Below are 27,866 nucleotides of genomic sequence, written 5' to 3'. Positions count from 1 at the left end.
CTCCTCGACCGATGGTTGCGCTGCACACACAGACGCTAACTGGAGTTCTACTCAGCCCGGCTCGCCGTAGCAGCACGTGCTTGACACGGCTCTCCCCCTCAAAGGGTGGTCCTTCAAAAACTGGCGTCTTTCCATTATCGCTAACCGACTGTTAAAAACTTTCATTTTTTTATCACAGAGGTAACTGAGACTTTTATATATTAAGTGAATGGTTTTCTGTTACTTGCTTTCTTCCACTGAAATCTGGATCATATCTTATTGAGGTTGTTGTATTTAAGATTAATGTTCTGAGCTATATGCTTCTTAGGTCCTTTCTGACTTACATTCTGTGACTCTTTAAATTTTTGGCAAATTTTCATGTTTCTTGTAGGCATCAACTTAATAGCAGCACAAACAAATATTTGTTTATTTCCAGGACAGATATAAGTATAGAGAATGTCTATAGGCATTACCCTAGGTTCTGGTATGAAATATACCCTGTACAAGGTACAAAATCCTTGTTGCCTTTGGATAACAAATTTATTTGGGCATTGATTCTGTCCCCTGAACAAGATGTGAACTTGCCTTGTTTTTGATACTTGATCCCATCATTTAAAAAAAAAATTTTTTTTGGTGAGGCAGTTGGGGTTAAGTGACTTGCCCAGGGTCACACAGCTAGTAAGTGTTAAGTGTCGGAGGCAGGATTTGAACTCAAGTCCTCCTGAGTCCAGGGCCGGTGCTCTATCCACTGCACCACCTAGCTGCCCCTCTTGATCCCATCTTAATGATAAAGTTAATGGGTTTTGATTGCCCAGGTGATATACCTCATTGCTCCTGAGTGTTTGGTCTTTAAAAGGAATAGTGGAGAACACAGAGAAAAATTGCTGCTAGAGAGAAAACTCACTCATAATGGGGACTGTACACCAAAGAAGATTCAAGTCCCTCTACCTTCAGAGCTGTGTAACCCTGGACAAGTCACTTAACCCTCATTGCCCTGCCCCCCCCCAAATGCAATGCTTCAATTTGTTGATGGTTAAGTTCACAAAAAAAGGGGAAATTTTCTTTTAAAAGAGAAATGAGTCTGGGCTTTGGAGAAAGTAGGCCGTGAGCTCCTCAGCAAAGGAAGCTACCTTCCCTGTCCCCAGGTCCCTGCCCCACTGTGACCTGGGAGCTGGGATGGGGTAGACATGCCCAAGCCCATTCACATCCCTCCTCTCCTCCGAAGTATACCCTGCCCAGAAAGTCTCTCCTGAGCATCCCCTTGCTACAGTAATCACTCCTTCCTTGGGCAGCTCCAAGTAGCCTGTAAGTCATCATCTGCCTGATGCTGGTTTGGATTCATAGAATCAAAGGTGGGGGTGTGTGGGGGGGTGGGGGGTGATGAGTTCAGTGAGGTCATGGAATATGAGACAGACGTGTCAGCTGCATGATTCTGGGTAGGTCACATCTCCCTGGGCCTCAGTTTCCTCATCTGTAAAATGAGTGGAGGGCTGGCCTAGATGAGGGCTTCTTCACCTGGGGTCCATGAACTTGGTATTAAAAAGATATGTTGCGGGGCAGCTAGGTGGTGCAGTGGATAGAGCACCGACCCTGCTCTGTACCTTGTTGCTTCTTAGCTCTGACTCCTGCTTGACTCCAAAAACTCCCCTTCAGTGGCTAGTGACTTCTTTACTCTATAACTAGTGTCATTCTACTGCTGTCATCTGTGGGGCTAGTGGGAAGGCAGCCGTAGAGTGGCACTGAGACATTGTTGAAGGTAATCCTGGTCCAAGATGAGTTGCTGGGCTCAAGCAACAGCCAGAGCCAAGGACCAATAAGGACAGAACCACAATGTGAAAAAGCATACCTGAACTTTATACTTGGTTGGTACCCTGAGTTATGCCGACCGTACAGGTTTGGGGAAAATTCTCTAATAATCTTGAGTGACTTCTTTTTGTGAGGGAGTCTCAGTCTTAGGGTAGTAATATTTATGGAAGACCATACAATCCATTTGGGGAAGTGGAGGCTTAGGAGAAATGAGAAAGAAAGAGAAGTATCTTGATTATTTATTTGTTTGGGTAAGAATCTTTTGCATTTTTTCTCTTGGTGAAGTAAAGTTTATCTATCTTATATATCTTCTTAGACAGTGTTTGTTTGCATGGTAGCTGAGTGTTTTTTCTCCTTTTTTACAGAGAATAGCAAATTCTGATTTCCTAAGGAGAGTCCCAGGTAGGCACAAGATGATATTTTCATGGGCAAACCTTTGGCATGAACCAAAGAATAGAATTAGAGAGACTGTCCTGTCTTGTAAACCCAGGCCCATTTTTCTTGGTGACTTGATCTATGGATGTATGTGCCAGGTTTACTTATTAATTATGATAACTAAGCTAAGGACTCCAGGAAAGTGAAAGCCGATTAAAAGTTATTTGAAACTAAGAATTGATAAAACTGATCTGGGAGGAATAAATTCCATTTCCGGAGGGACTTGCAGAATGATTTTTGACTCTCAAATTCCCTGACCAGGAGCATTGGTAACAGGAGTTCCAAGTCCAGGGGACCCCAGGGTTCTAGTTGCATGAGGAAAAACAAGCTTTCATTGGCTATTTTTGAAAGACATGGAGGTGAGAAATCAGTAATGTCAGTGATTTGACAGATTTGAATATGTACCTCAAAATATATTCCCTAGCAGCCCAGAATATCTGGTCACCAAACTGAGCCTTTCCCATAATACTGGGGATCTTAATCTTTTTTATGTCATGGACTCCTTTGGCAGTCTGGTGAAGCCTATAGACCCTTTTTCAGGAATAATGTTTTAAATGCATAAAATAAAATGTATCACATTGAAAAGGAAACCAATTATATTAAGGTAGATATTAAATATATAAAAAAACAAGTTTATAGACTCCAGGTTTAAGAAGTCTGCTGTAAACATAGTTCTCTTTCACCAAACTCTGCCTACTCCATCTCTGCTGAAATTACTTTGTATGTATTTTATATTTACTTATATGTGAACATGTCATCCTCCCTGTCTCCCTCACCCATAGAATGTAACTACTTGAGGGCAGTGACTATATTGTTTTTAGCTTTGTACCTCCGGTGCCAGCATAGTGTCTGACAAATAGTAGGTGCTTCATAAATGTTTTTTTAATGAAAGGATGAATGTAGTTCTTGCCTTTTTTGTCAAGCTTAGGCAAATATATCATAATGGCTATGATCCAGTTTTCCAGCTGACTGCACAGATCAGAAGAAGATTGAATGAGATATTGAAAAAGGGAACAGCTTACTAATACCTATGCAAAAATAGTCAGAAACCCAGAAGTTTATAAAGGTGAAGAAAGATAATAACCAAATAGGTTCTCAGAAAAGGAAAAGGAATAGTGAGGGGGAATAAAATAGTAAATTTCAAAAATTCAAGAATTATTTTGGATTAAAAGAATACAAAAAGAAGACATGAAAAGGAAAAAAAATAATGAATTGATATCAGTGATTGCCCTAAGAAATAACCTAGAACTTTTCACAAGGCACATCAGATTGAATGAACTAGTGAAAGGAAAAGTATTTATTAAGAGCTTACTGAGAGGATTCTGGGAAGATGGTGAAGTAGGTCAGAAAACTTTCTGGGCTCTCCATATTTCCTCTACAAAAAACAAAGAACATCACCTCAGGGAATTTAGAGTAGTAGAAATAAACAAAAGTCAGGGTAAAAGCAATTGTTCTCTCTCTCTCTCTCTCTCTCTCTCTCTCTCTCTCTCTCTCTCTCTCTCTCTCTCTCTCTCTCTCTCTTTTGGCCAGGCAGTCAGGGTTAAGTGACTTGCCCAGGATCATACAGCTAGTTAAGTGTCAAGTGTCTGAGGCTGGATTTGAACTCAGGTCCTCCTGAATCCAGGGCTGGCACTTTATCCACTGCACCACCTCACTGCCCCCAGTTGTTCTCTTAAGACCACTTGAGAAGACCCCAGGGAATACTGGCCGGAGTGAAGGGCAACCATCCCCAGGTCAACAAGGAGGACTCAACCAACAATAAGCCCTGGAGGGAGCTGGGGTTGGGAGGCAGCCTTAGCCTTAGAAACTTTAATCTTGAGGACAGTGTGGGGACCTGAAAGTTGAAGAAATGTCATTGAGAAATGTCAAGTTGTCCCAGGCATTTGTTGTTGTTTGTCCTTCATTCTCAAAGAGGATCGTGACATCATGGTGACGTTTTGACTTGCAGTGAATTGGATTTAAGGAGGGAGGGCTGTGTAAGGTCACTGACCTTACTATCTCCTCCAGAGCCATCTGGTTCCAATGGCACTATATATAAAGGACAGCTGGAGATGGCCCTAGATGTTTAAGGCAATTGGGGTTTAAGTGACTTGCCCAGGGTCACACAGCTAGTTAGTGTCTGAGGTGAGATTTGAACTTAAGTCCTGTTGACTCCAGGGCCAGTGCTCTATCCACTGTGCCACCTAGCAGCGGAGAATATTGAAGGACCTTTCACTGTTGAGGGGCACCAAGAACAGCTGTGCTGACCAGATGAACTGTGGCTGGGCTGTGACTGCAGGGGAGAAGGAGCTAGCACACATACCTGGTGAATGCAGTAGCAGAAGGGTAAGGACTTTGCTGACTGTGGGCAGGAGAGCAGAGTCCCTGGTTTTAGTTCCAGGAGTTTGCAGCCACCTGAGGGATTGTATGAAGCAAGATCATTTGTGGGACAATGTGTCAGGTGGCTGGGAGCTCTAACCATAGCTTAGAAGTGGAAAGGAGGGGCAGCTAGGTGGCGCAGTGGATAGAGCACCGGCCTTGGATTCCGGAGGACCTGAGTTCAAATCCGGCCTCAGACACTTAACACTTACTAGCTGTGTGACTCTGGGCAAGTCACTTAACCCCAATTGCCTCACTTTAAAAAAAAAAAAGAAGTGGAGAGGAGAGCCCAAGTTTGAGCCCCATGAAAGACCTCAGAAAATAACAGTAAGAAGGACTCGAGGCTTGGGATGTCATTACTCATACCTTGAGACTAGAACTTGATCACACTAATAGTTGCTAAAAATAAAATAAAACAAATTAAGTTAAATTACAATGAGTAAGCAAAGGAGAAAGAACCTAACCATGTATAGGTACTATGGAGATAGAGAAGATCTGAGTTCATATTCAGAGGAAGATAATGGATCTAAAAAAGCCCCTCCCTTTTCATTGAGAAATGTCAAGTTGTCCCAGGCACAAAAGGAATTATTGAAAGAACTTAAAAAGGACTTTTAAAATCTAGAGAGATCAAGAAAAAATTAGGGAAAAAAAAGAACAATCCAAGAAAATAAAATTATGAAAAGAAAGTCAATCACCTTGAAATAGAGACTCAAAAACTTAGGAAAATAATTCCTTTAAAACTAGAATTAGGCAAAGGGAAGCTAATGATGTTCCAAGACACCTAGAAATAACAAAACAAAATCAAAACAATGAAAAAAATATAAGAGAATGTGAAACATCAGAAAAACAACTGATTTGGAGAACAGATCAAGGAGAAATAATATAAGACGAGTTGGACCACCTGAAAATTATGATTAAAAAAAGAAAGAATCTTGGCACAGTATTACCAGAAATTATCAAGGTAAAATGCCCTGAAGTTCTAGAACAAGAAGGAAAAGTAGACAAAGAAAAAAATCCACTGATCATCACCTCAAAGAGATCCTAGGAGGAAAACTTACAGGAATATCATAGCCAAGTTTCCAACCTCCCAGGTTAAAGAGAAAATATTGGAAGGAACAAGAAAGAAACGATTTAAATATCATGGCAAGACAATAAGGATTACAGAAGACCTAGCAGCCACTACCTTGAAGGACTATAAGTCTTGGAATACTGTATTCATAGAGCAGATGAGCTGGAGTTATGTCCAAGGGTAACTTACCCATCAAAGTTAAATATAATCCTGAACCCCCCCCCCCAAAAAAATGGATATTTAATGGACTGAGAGACTTTCAGGTATTTGTGACAAAAATAGTAGAACTTAAGGGAAAATTCTACATATAACAGTCAGGAGAAATATAAGGTAAATATTAAAGACTGCTTGTAAGGGACTCAATAAAGTCAAATCGTTTACTTCTTATATGTGAAAGTATTATCATTACTATTATGACTTTGGAGTAGTTTGAAAGAAGAGCTTGAGGTGAGTTGAGTATGATGGGGGGGGGGTAATTATAAAAAATTAAAGTAGTGGGGCAGCTAGAAGGCGCAGTAGATAGAGCACCAGCCCAGGATTCAGGAAGAACTGAGTTCAAATCCGGCCTCAGACACTTAACACTTATTAGCTGTGTGACCCTTGGCAAGTCACTTAACCCCAATTGCCCCGCAAAAAATAAAATAAAATAAAGTAGGTAGGAAGAGATAAAAAGGAGTAATTATCTTGTACAAATGAGGCATAAAAGGAAAAATTGGTAGAGAAGAAGCTAATAGGGGGAAAGTGGGTAGTGCTGGAATCTTGCTCTCATTGAGAATGGGTTAAAGAAGGAACAACATACATATAAATATGTATGTTCCTTCTTTAACCACACACACACACACACACACACACATACACACATACATATACATATATATATATATATATGGGTATAAAGTCTTCTAAATTCAGAAAGAAATAAGAGGGCTAGGGGATAAGGTGGGAGGAGAGGATAAGGGAGAGACTCTTGGAGGGTTATATAGGTTAAGGAGTAGGAGGGCAAGGTAGCAGGTAGAAGTAAAGCAGAGTAGTGAGGAGGGATAGGAATAGGGTGAGAAGGATAGTGAGGAAAAATAGGAAGGAGGAAAATATACAATAAGTAATTATAGTTTAGAATGTGAATGCGATCAATTTGCCAATAAAATGGAAACTGATAGTAGATTAAAAATTTGAATTCAACAATATGTTGCTTTCCAACAATGCTACAAAAATGAGAGATACACAAAAATAAAGGTTAGGAGTAAAATTTATTATGTAAAAAAAAGCAGGGATAGTAATCATGATGTCAGATAAAATTAAAGCTAAAATAGATTTAATCAAAAGAGAAAAATAGGGGAATTGCACTATGTGTCAGCAATATTATTCAATATTGTTTTAGACCATCCAAAATAACTAGGTAGTATAAAATATCTGAGAGTATACCTGCCAAAACAGACACAGGAACTATATTAACGTAAACATAAAACACTTTTTATATCAATAAAGTTATATCTAAATAATTGAAGTAATACTCATTCTTCATGGATCAGGTAAAGCCAATATAATTTTTAAAATGACAGTGTTACCCAACTAATCTATTTAATGCCATCCCAATTAAATGACAAAAAAGCTTATCTTACTGAATTAGAAAAAATAATAACAAAAGTTCACTTGGAATAACAAAATGTCAGGAACTTCAGAGAAACGAGGGGAAAAGATATAAAGGAAACAGAGTCAGTAGTATCAGACCTTAAACTATATTATAAAGTGAGAACATTGTTGAAGTGTAAAATGGATAATTTTGATTATTTTAAATTAAAAATTTCTTGTATAAATAAAACCTATGCAGGCAAGAATAGAAGTAATGCAGAAAATTGGGGAAGCACTTTCATAGATTGGTTTGAAATATTGCTGTGGTGTAGGAAATGATGAACTGATTGATTTAGAAAAGGGAAAGACTTGGACGTGAAGGAAGATGCTATCCACCTTCAGAGAAACAGGTGACAAGTAGAAATAAGAATGGTATGGTCTTACATATAAGTGTATGAGCATATATGTGTTTGTGTGTGTGTGTGTGTGTGTGTGTGTGTGTGTGTGTGTGTGTGTGTGTGTATCCATGCTTAATTTTAGCCTTCTTTAGGGCAAGGATGTGGGGAATGGAGGGGAAAAAACAAATGAAAAAATGCACAGCAAAGAACAAAGGAAAACCTATAAGGAAGCAAAGAAAAGCTGGGCAGCATTGAAAACAATGTATAATATTGATTATATAGGTTTTTTAATGGAAATTTATTGTTTTATATTGAATCCTCTCTTGTTCTGCTGGGTACATAGCAGTGTATTTTTCTTTTCTCATTTTGTATTTAAGTTTAAAATAAATATATATTTTAAAAGAGCTTATTATGTACAAAGCACTGTGCTAAGTGCTCAGGATACAAATATAAAAGTAAGATAGCCTGTGCTTTTTTTTTTTTGGCAGGGCAATGGGGGTTAAGTGACTTGCCCAGGGTCACACAGCCAGTAAGTGTCAAGTGTCTGAGGCCGGATTTGAACTCAGGTACTCCTGCATCCAGGGCTGGTGCTTTATCCACTGCATCACCTAGCTGCCCCCTAGCCTGTGCTTTTAAATACTTCACATTTTAATATGGGGAATCACATATAAGAGTGAAAGGCCCCATGGTCCTTAAGGTGCAGCAGCAAACCAGATGGCAAGACATCTTATTTACCATTTCCATTGCTAAAACCATATCCATTTCTGATGTAGAGCCATTTGACAACACCAAGATCCTTCGGTGTGAGAACATTCTTTTCTAAGTCTCCAATAGCTGTGAATGCTGAGAAGGTCAAGAGCTGTAGTACCTACAGAAGTAGCTGCCAGTTCTCATTTCCATAAGGGTTGATTCCCTGGCTGATAGCTGCCAGGGCTTGGTTGGAATCAGGGACAGTGGCCTGAGGGGCGTTGGATCTGAGAGTGGGTGGTGGTGCTTCCTGAAGGCATCTTTGGTACCTTGCTGTATCAGCTAGATTGGCTTGACTGCACTGTGTGTGATGGTTGGTAGTTGATGGGGATGGTTGGTCCTGTCTGCACAGATGATCTTTTCATTGATCATTTGGGGAGTTGGGATAAAAGTAGGGCCAGTGATCTGGAGAACAGTGCTGTATTCCCAGGAGTCTTGGGCCTACCTTCTGTATTTGGTTAGCAGTTAGTGTTGGTGATAAGGATGGCAAGTCCATGCTCCACAAAGATTGTTCCCCATAGTAATGGTTTTGGGGACGAGACTGGGAGTGGGATTGATGGTTTGGGAGACATTGTTATTCCCAGTGTTCTTAGGCTCAGGATCCTGGACTTTTTTCATCAAGGTCTGAGTGGAAGTAGTGGTTGAGATAGGGAAGTAGTTTTCCTTACTACTTCAGCTAGACTAGTTTGCCTGCCCTGTAGATGGCGAATCAGTAATAGATATTCTGTTTTTTAAAAATGAAAGAGGAACAGATGTCAGCAAAAAAAAAAAAAATTAACATAGAATGATTGATGTTGGAGACGCAGGAACTGAGAATTGATCCTACTCTTCTGGATATCAATTTTGAATTATGTAAGAAAAATGACTAAAATATCCATACCTTTTAATCCAGTGATCTTACTACTAAGAACTAGGCCAAACCCTAAATAGGCAAAGATAGCAACAAAGGTTCAGTATATACCAAAATATTCATAACATCACTCTTCATGGTATCAAAGAAGTAGAAACAAAGTGGGTATGCAGCAGTTCTGTTTGGTTTGAACTCCATAGAATATCATGTCCCCATGCCAGGTATCCCCTGGTGGCATCTTTCCCCCATTAGGTTGTAAGCTCCTTGAGGGTCTGCCTCAAGGAGACTGTCTTTGACTCTTTCTTTTTCTTATTTGTATCTTCAGTGCTTAGCATAGTGCCTGCCGAATAGTAGGCACTTAATAAATGTTTATTGCATTTAATTTATTGAACTGAACAAAAACTATGGTATATGAGTGCAGTTAAAATATAGTATATAAATGTAGTAAAATATTACTATTCTGTAACTAATGCTGAATATAATGAATTCATAGAAACAGAAAATTTACAGAACAAAAGCAAATTCCCCCAATATGTATGTATCTATGTAATATATATTATATTATATATTATACATATGTATATATGTAAATGTAAATATCACTAAAAAGACATAAAATTCTAAGTAATTAAAAAAATCAGAGAAGATCCTAGAGAACAGATATCATGCTACATGCTTCCTCATTCATGATAGAGAAGGGGGTGCTGTTAGGATAGTGTATTGTATACTTTGTCCCATCTGGTCAATGTGTTGGATATTTAAAAATTTTCTTTTAAAATTTATTATTGGGGCAGCTAGGTGGTGCAGTGGATAAAGCACCAGCCTTGGATTCAGGAGTACCTGAGTTCAAATCTGGCCTCAGACACTTGATACTTGCTAGCTGTGTGACCCTGGGCAAGTCACTTAACCCCTATTGCCCCGCCCCCCCCCAATTTATTATCACAAAAGAGGATTCAGTTGGGTGGAGATACAGAGAGTGGATTTCTCCCACCCAGAAATTACTGATGTAAAGATCAAGTATATTTTGAAAGAAATATTTATGCACATGAAACAGTATAGATTTTATATAATACTATTAAGCACACTATAGATTAAATGTAATGTTTACATATTTGATGTTTTGATAATTGATATTTGATAAATTGATTAATATTGATTACTGTTTGATAAAGAGCTGTTATTTGTAAAAACTGAAAAAGGCAAAATGCAATAGCATGGAGAGATTGGTGGAATACTTAATATATGTGGAATCAATGAGAAATTGAATTATTCTGCTAGTTACAAAAATAGCTGAAGTGACAGAGTAATCAGTAAAACATAATAAAAAATTAACTCATCTGGGAGAAGGCTTGATATTAGAGGCACCATGGTATGATGGGTATAGTGATGGACTTTGATTCAGAAAGACTTGGGTTTAAATCCCTTTGATAACTAGTGGTGAACTTTAGTTTTCTCATTAGTAAAATGGGGATAGTAACAATGCTTATACCTCCACAGAGCTCCTTGAGGAAAGAGATCCTGCTTTTGCTTTTCTTTGTATCCCTAATGTTTAGCACAGTATCTATAACATGTAAATGCTTGTTCGCTGACTTTAAACTTTAAAGTTCTATATGAATTTGACTTATCAGGAGTGTGCTCTGTTCAGCTTGAACTAGCCGAGAGCTAATTGTTAAATTTTCAGTGTGAGCATTTATACTTGGGAAATCAACAAAACTACAGATCAAGGCCCAATTTATTGTTTTCTTGATTGTCTAAACTTAAGAAAGTGATAGAGAAAATTTCAGTAATATAGATTGAACTTAAAATGATAGCGGATATTTTTTTTTGGGGGGGTGAAGAACTGTTTAAACATTGACTAGCATACCACTGCTTATTATTAATGATAACTTTTTAAGAAAAGCCAACAGAATTGGAGGACAGACTTAACAAGATAATTTTTTAAAAATTATATATTTTTCCAATTATATATAAAAACAAATTTTAACATTTGTTTTTAAAAAGTTTGATTTCGAAATTCTCTCCCTTTCTCTCCACCCCCTTCATTGAGAAGGCAAGCAATTTGATATAGATTGTAGATGTGCAATCACTTAACAAGATAATTTAAGTCATTGACTGCTAAACAATATGGATAGTCTTTAGAGTATCACATCTTAGAAAATTATATTTATTTTGTGGGGGGGGTGAGGCAGTTGGGGTTAAGTGACTGGTCCAGGGTCACACAGCTAGTAAGTGTCAAGTGTCTGAGGCTGGATTTGAGCTCAGGTCCCCCTGACTCCAGGGCCGGTGTTCTATCCACTGTACCACCTAGCGCCCCTTAGAAAATTATATAAAGAATTTTCCCAGAATTATAGAGATCAAAAGAAAGACTATACATATCAAAAAATCCACTGGATGCCAGTAGGAATAAATGCTAAATTAATTTTCATACACACACTTGTTCATCAAACTCCAGAGGTATGCCAATGATGATTTTATAACCTAGTAAGAAGAAAATAAAACTATCATTAAATAAATAACACTTTGAATAGCAAAAAAATAAGATATATTAGAAATCAAGGGAAATTGTGCTTCATTCCCAAGATCCAATTAAACAAGGATTTCTCAAGGTAGAAAATGCACCATCAGAATTTCACTTTTTACTGGAGAAATTAAGCCTTGATCCTTGGGTAATCAGATCAACCCAGAAACAGATATGACCATCTCCTTTGATTTGCAAATCACCTGTAAACTTCTACCAATTTTAGTTTAAAACTTAATACTAGATTCATAAGTAAGGATTCGATGTAAATATTGCCCCAGGTCAGCCAAACAATAGAGGGTATGTGATGCAGTTGTCTCTAGATATTGGGGTCCAACTTGAGGGGTCAGAATTAGAGAAGTGTTGATATGATTTGAAACTCTTTCTTTGGAACTGTGATTTAGAGAATGTCACGGCAACTTTAAAGTTGCTTGACTGGTCCTGTGTCAGATTCTTATTTAATTTCCCATCATCCCATGTAAATTACCACGGGGATTGAAGAAACTTTTAAGAAAACACCAAAAATATTAATCACATCAGTAAGCATTAAGTGCCTACTGTGTGCCTGGCAATGTTCTAAGCCCCTGGAATACAAAGAAGGGCAAAAGAGAGTCCCTTCTCTCAAGGAGCTGACAGTGAAATGAAGGAAGCAATGTGTAAACAACTATGTAAAAACCTGAAATAGACATGAAAAATTAGAAATAATAGAAAACATTAGTATTAAGGGGAGCTGGGAATGGCTTCTTGCAAAAGGCAGCATTTTTTAGTTTGGACTTGAAGGAAACCAGGGAAGCCAGGAGACATTCCAGGCATGAGAGTGGGAAAGCCTGGACTGGGAGATGGAGTATCTTATCTGAAGAACAGTAAGGAAGCTAGTACTCATGAGAGCACATGGGGGAGAAAAAGGTAAAAAGATAGAAGACTAGAAAGGTAGGATGGGACCAGGTTGTGATGAGGTTTAAAAGCCAAATTGAGGATTTTCTGTTTGATCCAGGAGGTAATAGGGATGGTTATTGAGTGGGGGAATGAAGTGTTCAGACTTAGAAAATAAATTTGATAGTCGAGTAGAGGATGGACTGCAGTGGTGAGAGACTGAGGCAGGGAGACCAGTCAAAAGGCTATTGCTGGGGCAGCTAGGTGGCTCAGTGGCTCAGTGGATAGAGCACCGGCCCTGGAGTCAGGAGGACCTCAGACACTTAAAACTTACTAGCTGTGTGACCCTGGGCAAGTCACTTAACCTCAATTGCCTCACTAAAAAAAAAAAAAAGGCTATTGCTGTAGTCTAAATATGAGGTGATAAAGGCCTGCTGCAGAATATTGACAATGTCAGAGGAAAGAAGGGTCCCCAGGAAAGTTGTTGCAAAGGTAGAATTGACACAACTTGGCAACAGATTGGATATTGTGGAAGGAGGAAGAGATAGGAGAGTTCAGGATAATACCTGGGTTGCAAGGCTGAATGATTTAAAAAACTGTAATAGTGATAGGAAAGTTTAAAAACAACAACAACAGGAAGAAGGCAAGGCTTTGGGGAAAAGATAACAATTGAGTTTTGGGCATGTTGAATTTAAGATGTATGTTGGACATCCAGTTTGAGATGTGGAAAAAGGAATTAGAGATGTGAGATTGGGGAGTGGGAGAGAGGTTTGGGCTGGAGAAGTAGCTATAAGAATTATCAACATATAAAAATTGGAAATCGAAGGGATGCCCATCATTTGGGGAATGGCTAAAAAAGTTGTGGTATATGATTGTAATGGAATATTATTGTGTTATAAGAAATGACAAGCAAGATAATTTCAGAAAAACCTGGATAGACGTACATGAACTGATGTATATTAAAGTGAACTGAACAAGGAGAATGTTGTACACAGTAAAAACAATATTGTTGCATGAAGAATTGCAAATGACTTAGCTATTCTCAGCAATACAGTGATCCAAGACAATCCCAAAGGACTAGTAGTGAAGCATACTATTCACCTACAGAGAAAGAACTGATATTGATTAAATACAGACTGAAGTATGCTATTTTTTCTTTCTTTTTTTCTTTTATTCGAATCTTCTTATACAAAATGACAGATATGGAAATGTTTTGCATAATTGCACATATATAACCTATATATGATTTCTTACTACCTCAGGGAGGGGGGAGGGAAGGGAGAAAAGGATGGATAGAATTTGAAATTCAAAACTTTAAATAAAAATGTATAAAAATTAAAAAAAAAGAATTATCAGCATAGAGATGATAATTGAATCTTTGGGAACTGTTAAGATCACTAAGTAAAATAGTATAAAGGGAGAAAAACTGAGCCTTCGTGAATACCCACAATTAGTGGGCACACCTTGATCAAGGTCCAGCAAAGGAAACTAAGAGATCAGTCAGGAGGAAAATCAAGAGATAGCAATGTCATGGAAACCTTAGGGATCATCCCTGGTCAAATGGCAAGGACTTAATAATACAACAGAACAAAACCAATAAAAAGTAAAACATAAAGGGACTAGTTCTTTGTGGGCATAGGAAAAAATATAAGAGAAAAGAGCAGATAATCCTAGATTGATCTTTTATCTAGGAAAGTGTAGAGGGCAGAAAAACCAAATCTATTGTAAAACAATAGCAAGAATTTTGGAACTATTTATTGTTGCGTGCTACTTTATGTAATTGGACAAATTCTAGATATCTAATGGGTAATATTTCTTACTGATAAAATAGATGTAGACATAACCCAGGGTATCTTCCTTCCACAAGGATTCCAACTTTGGACTTGCACTGATTGGTTCAGTTCTGAACGGCTGGACCCAAAAGAATGGCTGTTCAGTTTTCTTTCAATCTGTGGCTCATTGTCCCTGCTCTAGAATAGAACTCTCGGGAAATTTCTGAAGCTTGGAATGAGAAGCTATCCTCCAAAACAGGGCGTAACAGGATCACTTTTAGAAAGGTTGTTACTCAAAGAAAATATGAATAGGACAGTGGTTTATTTTTTTTACAATAGAAAATGCTTTTAGACATTAAAGATCCATAAGCATATATTAACAAATATAAATATAAAAATACCAAGCAGAAATCCATTGTACTTGTTATGCTTTTGGGAGGTAAACTTTGTGGGATTACTGAAGAGATATTTAGGCTCTTTCATATTCACCTATTAGAACATCTCACAAGGTCCTTACCTCCGAGCCAGCTTTTTAAAATTTTTAAAATTTCAAGATGTTCTTGCTGGTATTTTTTTTCTCTTCTGAAAAATGTGCTGTTACAGGAATCACCTCCTGTTGTACCATCAGCACCCAGCCTCTAGAACTCCCAAACAATCATTAAAGTAGCTGCCAGAGGTGCAAACATCACTTTATCAGTGTTATCATCTACTGACTTTTGCTCAAGAAAGGAAGCAGAAAACCACACTAAGCAAATATACGGGACCATAAGCTCACCTTAGTCAGCAAAGGCATGTTCTTGAGCGCCCTATGCTTGTAGCTGTCATTTGATTTGGGGGAGAGGAGTGGGGGTTGTGATGGGCATAGAAATCCCTAATGACCAATTCCTGGCATTCCAAGGGAGAAAAAACATTGGATGATCTCCAAATAAGCGGAGCCCAACAAGATGGAGCATTTTCTCCCCAGTTTTTCTTAGAAACTACAGATACTGGCTCTTCCAGACTTAGACATCAGTCATCTTTGAGATATTTTTTTGAGATACAGAGACACGTGGGGACCTATCAGGACTTACCTGTTCCAGAATTTATATCTTCAGTGCTAAGCCAGTTGTCTGACTCCATGGGAAATGCCTCTCTTCTCATGACCTTCCATTTCATTTAAGTGCTTTGGGGAACTCAGTTGATCAGGAGTCCCCTAATCATATTTCCCACCATTATTGTTTTTTCCTAATCACAAACTTCCTTGATTTTGTTCTTTTTTACATTCTAAATATTTTCTTTTTACACAATATTTTTGTTCTTAAGCAATTTGCTTGGATTTGCTCTCCCTTCTCTAACAGATCAAATGTTTTAGTACAGTGGAAAGAATACTGATTCTGAGTATTATTACATGTGTGAGTGACCCTGGGAAAGTCATTGGGCCTGTTTCCTCATCTATATAGTATGAGGGGCATTAGATGACGCCTGAATTCTCTTCCAACTCCGGGTCTATGATCTTTGAACTAATACATGGATATTTTAATGAAACATTTAACTAGCCATAAGTAGTCTTTATTTTTTTTAGGTATCACTATTAAGTGGGTATCACATAGTTGGACTTTGTATTCATCATAGATTAGGGGTAAGCAATCTTTCAAAAGGAAGTGTCGAATTGATTATCTTTGTTCTTATGGTATAAGAAGGAAAGATAAAATGAGGGAAATGATAGCCCCCTGAATAAAATACAAGGATCCTTTTGAAAGACTAGGCCTATTAGTTGTTAATAATTTAGTGTGAGTTTGTTGTTTAGTTGTTTCAGTCATATCAGACTCTTTATGACCTAATTTGGTGGTCTCTTGGCAAAGATACTGGAGTGGTTTCCCATTTCCTTCTTCAGCTCATTTTACAGATGAAGAACTGAGGCAAACAGGGTTAAGTGACTTGTCCAGGGTCACACAGCTAGTAGTGTCTGAAACCAGATTTGAACTCAGATTTAATGAGTCTTCCTGCTCCAGGCCTGGTATTCTTTCTGCTGTGCCACCCATCTTGAATTAGTGTGAATTATTGTAATTATATTATAAATGCAGCCACAGTCAGGAACAGGAGTTTTAATTAGGGGAGGGTCAAGACTAAAATTTTGGAGAATAGGATACATTGGGGAGAAATAGGGTCTATTGGGAGAAAATAGGTTTCAGGAGGATGAGTTGTGAGCAAAGGCTTTGGATTAGAATAAAATGAGATTACTAAAGATACTCATTAGGGGACAGGAAGGAGAATGTTAAAGGCTTAATTAACCTACTTTATAATTTTGTCTAATATTAGTAGTTTGCTGAAAATAGTTTTCAGTGAATCCTTTGGTTTAAATGCCACATAGTTATTATTTTTTTAATGCCTGATAATAGATTGAGAGTAGACAACCTGGAATGTCCAAAAAAATCCCTTTAACTTTCTTTTCAATTTTTGTTCTTTGCTTAGAATATGGAAATCGAAGGTCTTCCATTCAAGGGGCCTCCACCACCTTGGCTGGTGAGTGAAAAAATATATCTCTTTAACATTAATATTTGTATTGCCTGGGCTAGACATATACAATCATTAAGCTGTGCAGTTATTAGACTGTACTACTAGTTTCGAAAGAAAGGGAATTTTCTTGCTAGCATTTCATTGTTGAAAGGTAAATAAAGATGCAAAGATGGAAATAAAGTATTTGCTTCTTTTACTTTTCTTCTTCCTTAGTTGGATAGAAAGTATTTGTCACCATTACTCCTAGCCTATGAAGATAGAATGAAAGAAAAGGATGATCTACATGTCATGCTTGAGGTATGTTGCACATTTTAAAAGATGGTGGATTTTGAAATAAAGCTCTGAATTTGAGATACTTCGAAGGTTGGGTATTTTCAGATTTTAGACTTTTTAGCAGTCTTTGTATTTGGAGCTCCTGATTTACTTTTCTTGTCTTCTCTACTAAGCAGGTAGAGCTGGGTTGACTTTTAGTGAGTTAGCAAAGGCATTTGCCAGGACGGTGTGATTTCAGGGACCTCAGGGAAATTCTTCTATTGATAAAATAACCTCCATTATTTTCTGATGCCTGAAATACTCTCATTCATTCTCTTAATTTTTGACTCCATCATAAATGTACAAATGTCCAAAGGAAGTACCAAATTAAACGTTATGAGTCATTGATAATTTAGTATGAATGGATGCATTTATTATGAATATGTCATTTTCTGTGAACCAGATTTGCTGTGAAAGAGCAATCAGAGAACATGAAAACAGTAGGTGCCTAAGTGGAATAAAAAGGTGTGTTTTTTTTACTACATGGGAAAATGGTTTAGAAAGAGGAGGTAGAAGACATTTAAGACAAACTTTTTCTACTTCACATTTTGGGTTAGGTCTGGTCCTGGAGAAAGGTATGGATTGAAGTATAGGATAGTACCTTGAGAGCTAAGTTTTAGTGGATTTCTGTGTTACTCCTTATGGGAATGACCACAAAAGTGCACTATTACTATAGGAATGTCTAACATAGTAGCTGCAGGTAGGTCCTCTTAAGTCGTTTTGAATATGTGTAAAACTGCTAAATGTTTTCATTTAAGAATTAAACTAATTTCTACTCTTAGAAGGATTTAGTAATAAATAAATGTTTGTTTCATGGGACCTTAAAGGCTCATCTTGTCTGGTCTCAAACTAATGAAATTTAAACTTGGTATATACTTAATACTAAGTTTTCTCTGAAGATTTGAAAGGCTTAATTTCCTTATTGTTATTGTTGTTGTTTTTTTCCATAAAAGTATTTTATTATTTTCCAGTTACATGTAGAGATAGTTTTCAACATTTGTTTTTATAAGGTTTCTAGTTTCAAATTTTTCTTCCTCCCTCCTCTTTATCCTTCCTCCCCAAGACAGCAAGCAATCTGATATAGGTTATATATGTACAATCACATTAAACATTGTTGTTGTTTTTAATGAGAGTCTTTTGTCCTACTTTTTTTTGTCCAACTTTTCTTTTATTAAGTATTTAATTCAAATAATAAAAAAACTAAATATAAAGTGATGTTTCTCAAATGAGTCTTAATATTGAATGAGATCAGTTTTTTCTTTTGAGAAGCAATCCAATGTATTTGATAGGCCTTTCACCATAGTAATAATATACTTAGTAGTATCAAGGCAAACATTGCAATTTACTTTTTGAAGATTCTTCCATAGGGCAGTGGCAAAAAATCCAAATAACCTCAGCACATGCTGAGCTAATCATGTCTGTGAATAAAGAAGCTATTGTTCACTTTGGGGGTGAAATAGTTCTTCAGACCACAGATGTCATTGTTATTTCTTGTTAAAAATAGATGAGCTAAGATGGCAAAGTAGCAGGAAGAAGCAAAGCAAGCTCCTTCCCAGCAATATTCCCCCAAAGAGATATAGAAAGTATAGAAGAAGATGGAGACAGTTTTGCTGTCTAGCCCTGGGAAATCTATCATCACAGTAGTAGCCACCACAAAGTGACTGACGGGAATCTAAGGAAAAAAGACTGAAATTACCAAAGAGCTCAGGAGGAACAAAACTCAGTTTAAAAAACTTGAGTGGGCAGCTAGGTGGCACAGTGGATAAAGCTAGGTGGCACAGTGGATAAAGCATCGGCCCTGGATTCAGGAGTACCTGAGTTCAAATCCGGCCTCAGACACTTGACACTTACTAGCTGTGTGACCCTGGGCAAGTCACTTAACCCCCATTGCCCCGCAAAAAAACAAAAACAAACAAATAAAAAACTTGAGCACAGGCATATATATATACAAACAGGGGAGATCTTAAAACAGATGGGGGGGGCAGCTAGGTGGCGCAGTGGATGGATCACTGGCCCTGGAGTCAGGAGTGCCTGAGTTCAAATCTGGCCTCAGACACTTAACACTTACTAGCTGTGTGACCCTGGGCAAGTCACTTGACCCCAATTGCCTCACCAAAAATTAAAAACAAAACAAAACAAAAAAACAGATGGGAAGAGGGCCTTGAAATTATCAGATGAGTCCACACATCTCTGAATAAATATTGTAAGACAAATGAAATTAAACTAACATCTAACAAGGCAAGGTATCCTGTCGGTTCCCAAGAGACCCTGGAATTAGGGTGAGATGTTCCTGAATAATTCAAGAGGGAAATTATGAAGGCAGAATTTATGTCTTGCAAAGCAGAAATATAAATTTGCTAAATTTGGCAGAATATAAAAATCTGAATTCATAGTGATTAGTCTCTCCATTGAAGCTAAAGAGACAACAACTAATTGAGAGTACAAATATACAAAAGTGAACTGTGATGTGGAAGAAGAGAAGCAAAAAGCAATAATATTTTTAAAAACCTTGATCCCTATAACAGCAAAGCATATTGATTTTCAATACAGGATGCCTAGAGACAATTTAAGGATTGTAGGTCTCCCAGAAGAACACAGCAATTTAAAAAAAAAAAAAAAACCTCAAACCATAATTCAAGAAATTATATAAGAAATCTACCTAGAACTTCTGAATATAGAAAGCTACCAATTGAAAGAAACCACAGAGTGCCTCCAGGAAAACAAACAAACAAAACCCCCTGTAAACTCCAAGATATATAGTGGTTAGATCGAACCATTCCAATGACAAACAACACATTCTGTAAGTGACCTGGAGAAAACCTTCAGATATAAGGGAAAGAGTTATTGTAAACAAATTTTAAAAAGTAGTAATCATATTGGAGAGCACAAACCAAAGACAAATGGAAACTTGACATTGAAATCCTAGGATTCCCAAAAACATTATAAAAACAATGAAAAATTATGTGAAAGTGGTAATGATGAAATAACAGAAATTTCTGGGATATAGCTAAACCACCTGAAATAGGGGAAAATTATATCCCTAAAAACATGAGATCAAAACAAAACAAAACAAACAAACAAAAAACATGAGATGACTAATGAACTGAATATGTATTCTAAAAAATTAGAAAGTCAACAAATAACCCCAAATAGGCACACAGGAAGAAATATTGAAAATTATGGAAATAGATAAACTAAATACAAAAGACTAGAAATTACAACCCAAACTAAAAGCTGGTTCTTTGAAAAGACTAAATTCAAGGAGGGTATTGTAATAGTTCAAGTAAGAAGCTGTAAGGATTGATGAATGAAAAAAAAGATTATAGAAATGACAATACTTGGTAGCTCATTGAATACGTGGAATGACAGAAAGAGAAGCATCTAGGATAATGCCTAAATTGTGAACCTGTGTGACTGGAAAAATAGTGGTGAATTTATCAGGAAGAGTGAAGTTCATAAGAAGGACAGGTTTGAAGGGAAAGATCATATAATTCCAACCTAGCAATGCCTACTTATCCTGTGGTGCTTCCTTTTCCCAGGAAAAACAAAAAGTATTTGGGGGGAGGGGTAGAGTTTAATCTGGGACCACTGCCTCAGAGGACAGAGCTTGAAGGTGCTTATCACCTTGCTGCTGTGACAGGTTGAGAGAACAGGGCAGGCTTTAGGGGTGCTATACCCAGAAGCAGCTAAGTGGTGCAGTGCTGGGCCTGGAGTCAGGAAGACCTGAGTTCAGATCTGGATTCAGATACTTGTCGGCAGTGTGTCCTGGGCAAGTCACTTAACTTTTGTTTGCTTCAGTTTCCTCAACTGTAAAATGGGAATCATGATAGCAGCTACTTCCAGGGTTGTTGTGAGGATCAAATAAGATAATATTTGTAAAGTGCTTAGCACAATGCATGGCACATAGTAGATGCTATATAAATGTTGGCTGTGTTGGTGCTGCAGCTTCTATGGATTTGGGAGCCATCAGAATATTTCCTGCCACAGCTTCCCTCGGTATCAGGGTCAAGCTAGGTTATAGCTGCCCTTGAGGGACCCATCCCCTGTACAGTCCCAGAAGGCTAAGAGGAAGTAGGATGCAGGTGCTTAAAGGAGTGCTGTAGCTAGCTTGTTTGGAGATAAGCCTATAGTTAGCTGTACAGTTTAGGGGTAAAGGTAGAATACATTCCATCTTCCCATACTCCCAGAGAGTTTACATACTCTTTGGGTTTCTCTTTGGCTTCTTCTTTAGAGATCACTGGCTTAAATGAATTTCACAGTATAAAAATTCCTCTCCCTGCTCTGGAAAAGTATGATAAGAATTTATGAATTTAAGAATTTTTTCTTTTTTGTTTTCTAGTATAGGAATGGGGAGAAGAGGGAGTTCTCAAAGTATTTATCAAATTTTAAAAATGTATATAAATACAATTAAGATTATTGTACTGCAGTTTCACTTAATGCCTTGGGGCTGTGTGCCATGAGAATGTGTTAGTGATGGGAGACATTATATTAAGATTCTTGTAGTAACCAAAACCCCTAGGCACTAGTAAACCAAAACAGATTTCTTTATTATGAATTCCATACCATGGCCAGTTCCATGAGTGTCACTCAGTACAGCTAAAATTGAATTGATTTTACTCAAAGTGACAATTCTAGGGTAAAGATAATAACTCTGTTATTTAAATCAATTTAATTTTAGGAAGAAATGAAAATGTTTAAGACACGAGTAGAAGAGGTGATAAAAGAGAATGAAACACTTCACCGAGAGCTGAATAAAAGTAGTCCTCTTACCAGTAAGGAATGGTAAGTAGTGATACTTTTTTAGTATCTTGGTAACTTGTTTGTGTGTGTGTGTGTGTGTGTGTTTTTTGCAGAGCAATGAGGGTTAAGTGACTTGCCCAAGGTCACACAGCAAGTAAGTGTCAAGTGTCTGAGGCCATATTTGAACTCAGGTCCTTCTGAATCCAGGGTCAGTGCTTTATCCACTGCGCCACCTAGCTGCCCACTTTATTTTTTTAAGTGGATTTTTGTTGATATTTTCTCTTTCCCATCACTATAAAATCCCTCCACGAGAGCAATCCTATATAACAAATAGTATTTTTTTAGGGAGGGGAAAAAAAGTCAACACAACTGATTGATGCATTGAAAAAGTCCAAAAAGATGTGCAGCGTTGTAACACCTGTGAACCTCCCCTCTCTGCAAAGGGGTAGGTTGGGGGTGTCTTCTTATATCTCTTCATTCAAATCTCACTTGTTCTTTATAATTTTGTTACATTTACTTTTTTTTTTTTTTGATGAGGCAGTTGGGGTTAAGTGACTTGCCCCGGGGTCACACAGCTAGTAAGTGTTAAGTGTCTGAGGCCGGATTTGAGCTCAGGTCCTTCTGAATCCAGGGCCGGTGCTCTATCCACTGCGCCACCTAGCTGCCCCTACATTTACTTTTGATTTTTTTGGTGTGTTGTTTTTCTCTTTACATTGTTGCAGTTACTGTGTATATTGTTTTCTTGGGTCTGTTTACTTCACTTTGCATCAGTTCATATAAATCTTTCCATGATTCTCTGTATTCATTATACACATCATTTCTTACAGCATAATAATATTTATTATATTCATGTACTATTCTTTTTTTCATAAAAGTATTTTATTTTCCAGTTATATGTAGAGATAATTTTCAACATTTGTTTTTATAAGATTTCTAGTTTCAAGTTTTTCTCCATCCCTCCCTTCCTCCCCCCCTCCCCAAGACAGCAAATAATCTGATATAGGTTATATATGTACAATAACATTAAACATATTTCTGCATTAGTCATATTATAAGAGAAGAATCAGAGCAAAAAGGAAAAACCTCAAAAAAGAAAAACAACAGCACCAAAAACAAAGAAATAGTATGGTTCAATCTGCATTTATATTCCACAGTTCTTTTTTTTTCTGGATTTGGAGAGTCTTTTCTATCATGAATCCTTTGGAACTATCTTGTACTGCTGTATTGCTGAGAAGAATCAAGTATATCACAGTTGATCAACACACAATATTGTTGATACTGTGTACAATGTTCTGGTTCTGCTCATCTCACTCATCATCAGTTCATGCAAGTCCTTCCAGGTTTCTCTGAAATCTGCCTGCTCATCATTTCTTATAGCACAATAGAATTCCATTACATTCATATACCATAACTTGTTCAGCCATTCCCCAATTGATGGGCAGCCCCTCAATTTCCAATTCCTTGCCACCACAAGAAGAGCAGCTATAAATATTTTTGTACATGTGGGTCCTTTCCCCTTTTTTTTTATGATCTCTTCGGGAAAAAGACCCAATAGTGGTATTACTGGGTCAAAAGGTATGCACAGTTTTATAGCCCTTTGGGCATAATTCCAAATTGCTCTCCACAATGGTTGGATCAGTTCACAGCTCCACCAACAATGCATTAGTGCTCCAATTTTTCCACAGCTTCTCCAACATTTATTATTTTCCTTTTTTGTCTTATTAGCCAATCTGATGGGTGTCAGGTGGTACCTCAGAGTTGTTTTAATTTGCATTTCTCTAATCAATAGTGATTTAGCTGCTCATCGTTTCTTACAGTGCAATAGTATTCCATTACATTCATATGCCACAATTTGTTCAGCCATTCCCCAATTGATGGGCAGCCCCTCAATTTCCAATTCCTTGCCATCACAAAAAGAGAAGCTATAAATATTTTTGTACATGTGGGTCCTTTTCCCTTTTTTATGATCTCTTTGGGGAAAAGACCTAATAGTGGTATTGCTGGGTCAAAGGGTATGCACAGCTTTATAGCCCTTTGGGCATAGTTCCAAATTGCTCTCCAAAATGGTTGGATCACTTCACAACTCCACCAACAATGCATTAGTGTTCCAATTTTTCCACAGCTTCTCCAACATTTATTATTTTCCTTTTTGTCATATTAGCCCATCTGATAGGTGTCAGGTGGTTCAGAATTGTTTTAATTCGCATTTCTCTAATCAATAGTGATACTATTCTTTCTTAAAGTCATTCCCCAATAGGTGTGCATCTACCTTGTTTCTAATTATTTGCATCACAAAAAGTTCTGCTATAAATATTTTGGAGTATTTTGGAAACCTTTTCTTATAGATGGCTTCCTTCAAGTATAATCTCAGCAATGGAGTCTTTTGTTCAACGGGCAAGGTTAGTTTAGTCACTTTATTTGCATAGCTCCAATTTGCTTTCAAAAGTGGTTATACCATTTTACAGCTCCACCAACAATGTATTATTAGTGCCCATCCTTCTACAAGCTTCCAACACTGATTATTACCATTTTGGGGCTCATATTTACCAGTTTTCAGGGTTGTTTTCATTTGCATTTCTCATTAGTAATTTGGAGGATTCCTTCTTATGGTTGTGAATACTTTGAAGTTCTTCTTTTGAGAACTTTTTGTTTTCCACTTTTATCAAATGTTAGGTTATTGAACTTTATTTCTGAGTCTCTCTTATCTAGTTTGTTTCATTGATTTCTCTGTTCTTTAACCAATACCAGCTGGTGTTGATGACTGCTGCTTCATAACATACTCTGAGGGCTAGAAATGCTATTCCTTCTTTCTTCCTACTTCTGTCATTTCCCTTGATATTCTAGATCTTCCATTTTTCCAAATGAATTTTGTTATTATTTTATCAAGTTCTGTAAAATATCCCTTTGGGAATTTGGCATGACATTAAAAGTGTAAATTAATTTCGATGGTATTGTTATTTTTATTATCTTGACATGGCCTAGCCATGAGCACATTCCTCTAGCTATTTAGGCTGTTCTTTATTTTTTATTTCTTTCTTTTTTCTTTTCTTTTTCTTTTCTTTTCTTTTCTTTTTTTTTGGTGAGGCAATTGGGGTTAAGTGACTTGCCCAGGGTCAAACAGCTAGTAAGTGTGTAAAGTGTCTGAGGCCGGATTTGAACTCAGGGCCGGTGCTCTATCCACTGCGCCACCTAGCTGCCCCTGTTCTTTATTTTTTAAAGGAGCACTTTGTAATTGAATCTTTTTTTGTATGTGTGTATCTTTTGTGTACTTTGTGAGAGTGATTCCCAGATATCCTATGCATTTTGTACTTTTTTGGAATGGGGATTGCTATTATTGCATCTTGTGCTTTGTTATTGTTATATAGAAATGCTGTTGATTTTTGAGGTTTTGGCTATTATATCAGTTACTATCTTCACTGGTTCCCTATGATTTTCCAAGTAAACCATAATTTTGTCAACTGACAGGGATTGTTTTATCTCCCTTTACTTTTCTTTATTCCTTTAATTCCTTTCTCTTGTCATGCTATTGTTAGCATTCCCAGAACTATTATCAAATAATAATGGAAAGAATGGGCATCCTTGCTGCACTCCTATATTTACTGTGTGATGAGTAAAATATAATGTGTGTGTCCTTACCTGCCTCCCAGTGTGAGGGGGAAACTAGCTAGGATTTACTTATAAATTAGAAACTTCAGCAACAGTGTTTGGGCCTTAAGCATTTATTAAAGTATATTAGAAATTAGTAAAGATAGAACACGTGGAGTTCAGAAAGATAGCCAAAGCCTATTTACCCTAGGGTTCAAAATGTTATTCCTTTTCCTTCCCTCAGCCACCAACCTGAGGTTCTAGAATGAAAGAGGCCAGAGCTAAGGAGGCAGCCTCCCTTCCTACTTCCTGTCTCCTTCCCTAGAAGGGGCCATCCTTCAAGCTGATTGGTTGAGGGTTGTATCGTGTTGATGTCCTCTGAGAACAACCCCCACCCCTTTTTTTTCAGGGCCAGCCAGGTGTGGTCTTGATTTAATCAACCTTAAGTAGGTTCTCAGTCAGTCTCACCCAATTAAATCAATTCCAAATCAATCTTCAGGTGGGACCCCAGGGCACCTGCCAAATCCCATTATTTTCTCACAATTGGAAATGGTTGTAGTGTATCTCCATTGTATATGATGCTTGATTTTGAATTTAGATACATGCTTTTTTTTTTTTTTAGTGAGGCAATTGGGGTTAAGTGACTTGCCCAGGGTCACATAGCTAGTAAGTGTTAAGTGTTTGAGGCTGGATTTGAACTCAAGTCCTCCTGAATCCAGGGCCGATGCTCTATCCACTGCGCCACCTAGCTACCCCGATACATGCTCTTTATGATAGTTTTCTTTTAAGTCCCTTTATGCCTATACTTTCTGTAGAGTTTTTAGCTTAAAATAAGTATTGTGCTTTGTCAAAGGCTTTTTTTTTGGGATCACAATGATCATGTGGTTTTGTTTTAGTTTTTAATATGATTACATTGATTGTTTTCTAATATTGAACCATCCTTGCTCCCCTGTTATAAATCCTACTAGATAAGGAATGATTTCTTGGATAAGTTGTTGTTGTCTATTTGATAGGATTTTGTTTATAATTTTTGAGGCAATATTCATTAATGATATTGGCCTATAGTTTTTTCCTGTTTTACCTTTCCCTGATTTAGGTATTAGGATTATATTTGTCTCAGAAAAGGATTTTGGTAGGGTTCTTTCTATCTCAGTTTTTGAGAATTATTTGTGAAATATAGGTACTAATCGGTCTTTAAAAGTTTGATAGAATTCTCCCATGAATCCTGCAGGATGAAGGTTGGGGTTTTTTGTTTGTTTGTTTGTTTTGTTTTGTTTTGGTATTTCCTTTAAAGCTAGATCTGTTTCCTTTTCCAAAATTGGATTATTTAAAATCTTTTTCTGGTCATCTGAAAATTTGAGTACTTTGTTTTTGAAGGTATTTCTCTATTTCTTTTGTGTTAGTAACTTTGTTAATATATAACTATGCATGGATGTTCATATTCTCTGGTTTTGTTATGATTTCACTTGGCTTATTTGTTATTTTGTGTTCTTTTTAGTCAGATTAGCTAAGGGTCTATACATTTTGCTAGTCTTTTTAAAGAACTAGCTTTTAGTCTTACTTAACATTTCTAGGGGTTTTGTTTCCAATTTATCTATCTCCCCTCTAATTTTTAATATCTCTTCTTTTGGGTTTATTTGTTGACTTTCTAATTTTAAAATGTATATTGATTTAATTAATGTTTCTTTTTCTGTTTTGTTAATATGTTTTTAAGGATATGATTTTCCACTTGAGCACTGCTTTACCAGCATCCCAGAAATTTTGATATATTGTTTTATCATTATCTTTTATGTAGTTTTTAAGAAATGAATTGTTCTTTGGCCCACTCATTATTTAGGATTCATCATTAAATCTCCTCTTGGGTCTGTATCTTTTGTTTGTGGTTACAAACCAATTAAAAAATGTTTTGGTCTATTAAAATGTATTAAATATTTATGCCTTTTAATATTTGTTTGCAATAGCTCTTTGTTTTAGGACTTGGCCATATTTTGGTAAAAGTTCCATGTGGTGCTTGAGAAATATGTTTATTCTTTTGCTGCCTCATTTAGAAGATGCCTTAAATCTTTCAAATTTAGTGTCTCCAACAATTTGTTCAGTTCTATATTTTCCCTTTTGTTTTTGTTAGATTTATCCAAAACTGGGAGAGGGATATTGAAGTCTCATCTTACTACTTTGTTATTTTCTTTGTCTTCTTGAAACTCAGATCATGTTTCCTTTATAATTTTGATGGTAAGAGTATATGTTTTATTACTAAATTGGTTTGTTGTCTGTGGTTCCTTTCATCATAAAATAGTTTTACTTGTATATCCCTTTTTAATTTTTTAAAATGTTTTTGCTTTTTCAGATTTCACTTGATGCA

The 27,866-nt window shown here is 37.0% G+C and overlaps 1 protein-coding gene across 1 annotated transcript in view; it reads left to right on the top strand.

The window, feature by feature from the left end:
- The window catches only part of CEP89 (centrosomal protein 89), a 186,408-nt gene that overhangs the window by 62,007 nt on the left and 96,535 nt on the right, over nucleotides 1-27,866 (top strand). Inside the window, exons 10-12 of the mRNA XM_043986041.1 lie at nucleotides 16,826-16,876; nucleotides 17,084-17,167; nucleotides 21,861-21,964. Coding sequence (XP_043841976.1) covers nucleotides 16,826-16,876; nucleotides 17,084-17,167; nucleotides 21,861-21,964 — 239 coding nt within the window. The remainder of the gene's footprint in view (nucleotides 1-16,825; nucleotides 16,877-17,083; nucleotides 17,168-21,860; nucleotides 21,965-27,866) is intronic.

Source organism: Dromiciops gliroides, chromosome 2 (assembly GCF_019393635.1).
Source record: "Dromiciops gliroides isolate mDroGli1 chromosome 2, mDroGli1.pri, whole genome shotgun sequence".
Taxonomy (NCBI): domain Eukaryota; kingdom Metazoa; phylum Chordata; class Mammalia; order Microbiotheria; family Microbiotheriidae; genus Dromiciops; species Dromiciops gliroides.
The sequence above is the reverse complement of the archived record's forward strand: the minus strand, read 5'-3'. Positions and strand labels throughout refer to the sequence as shown.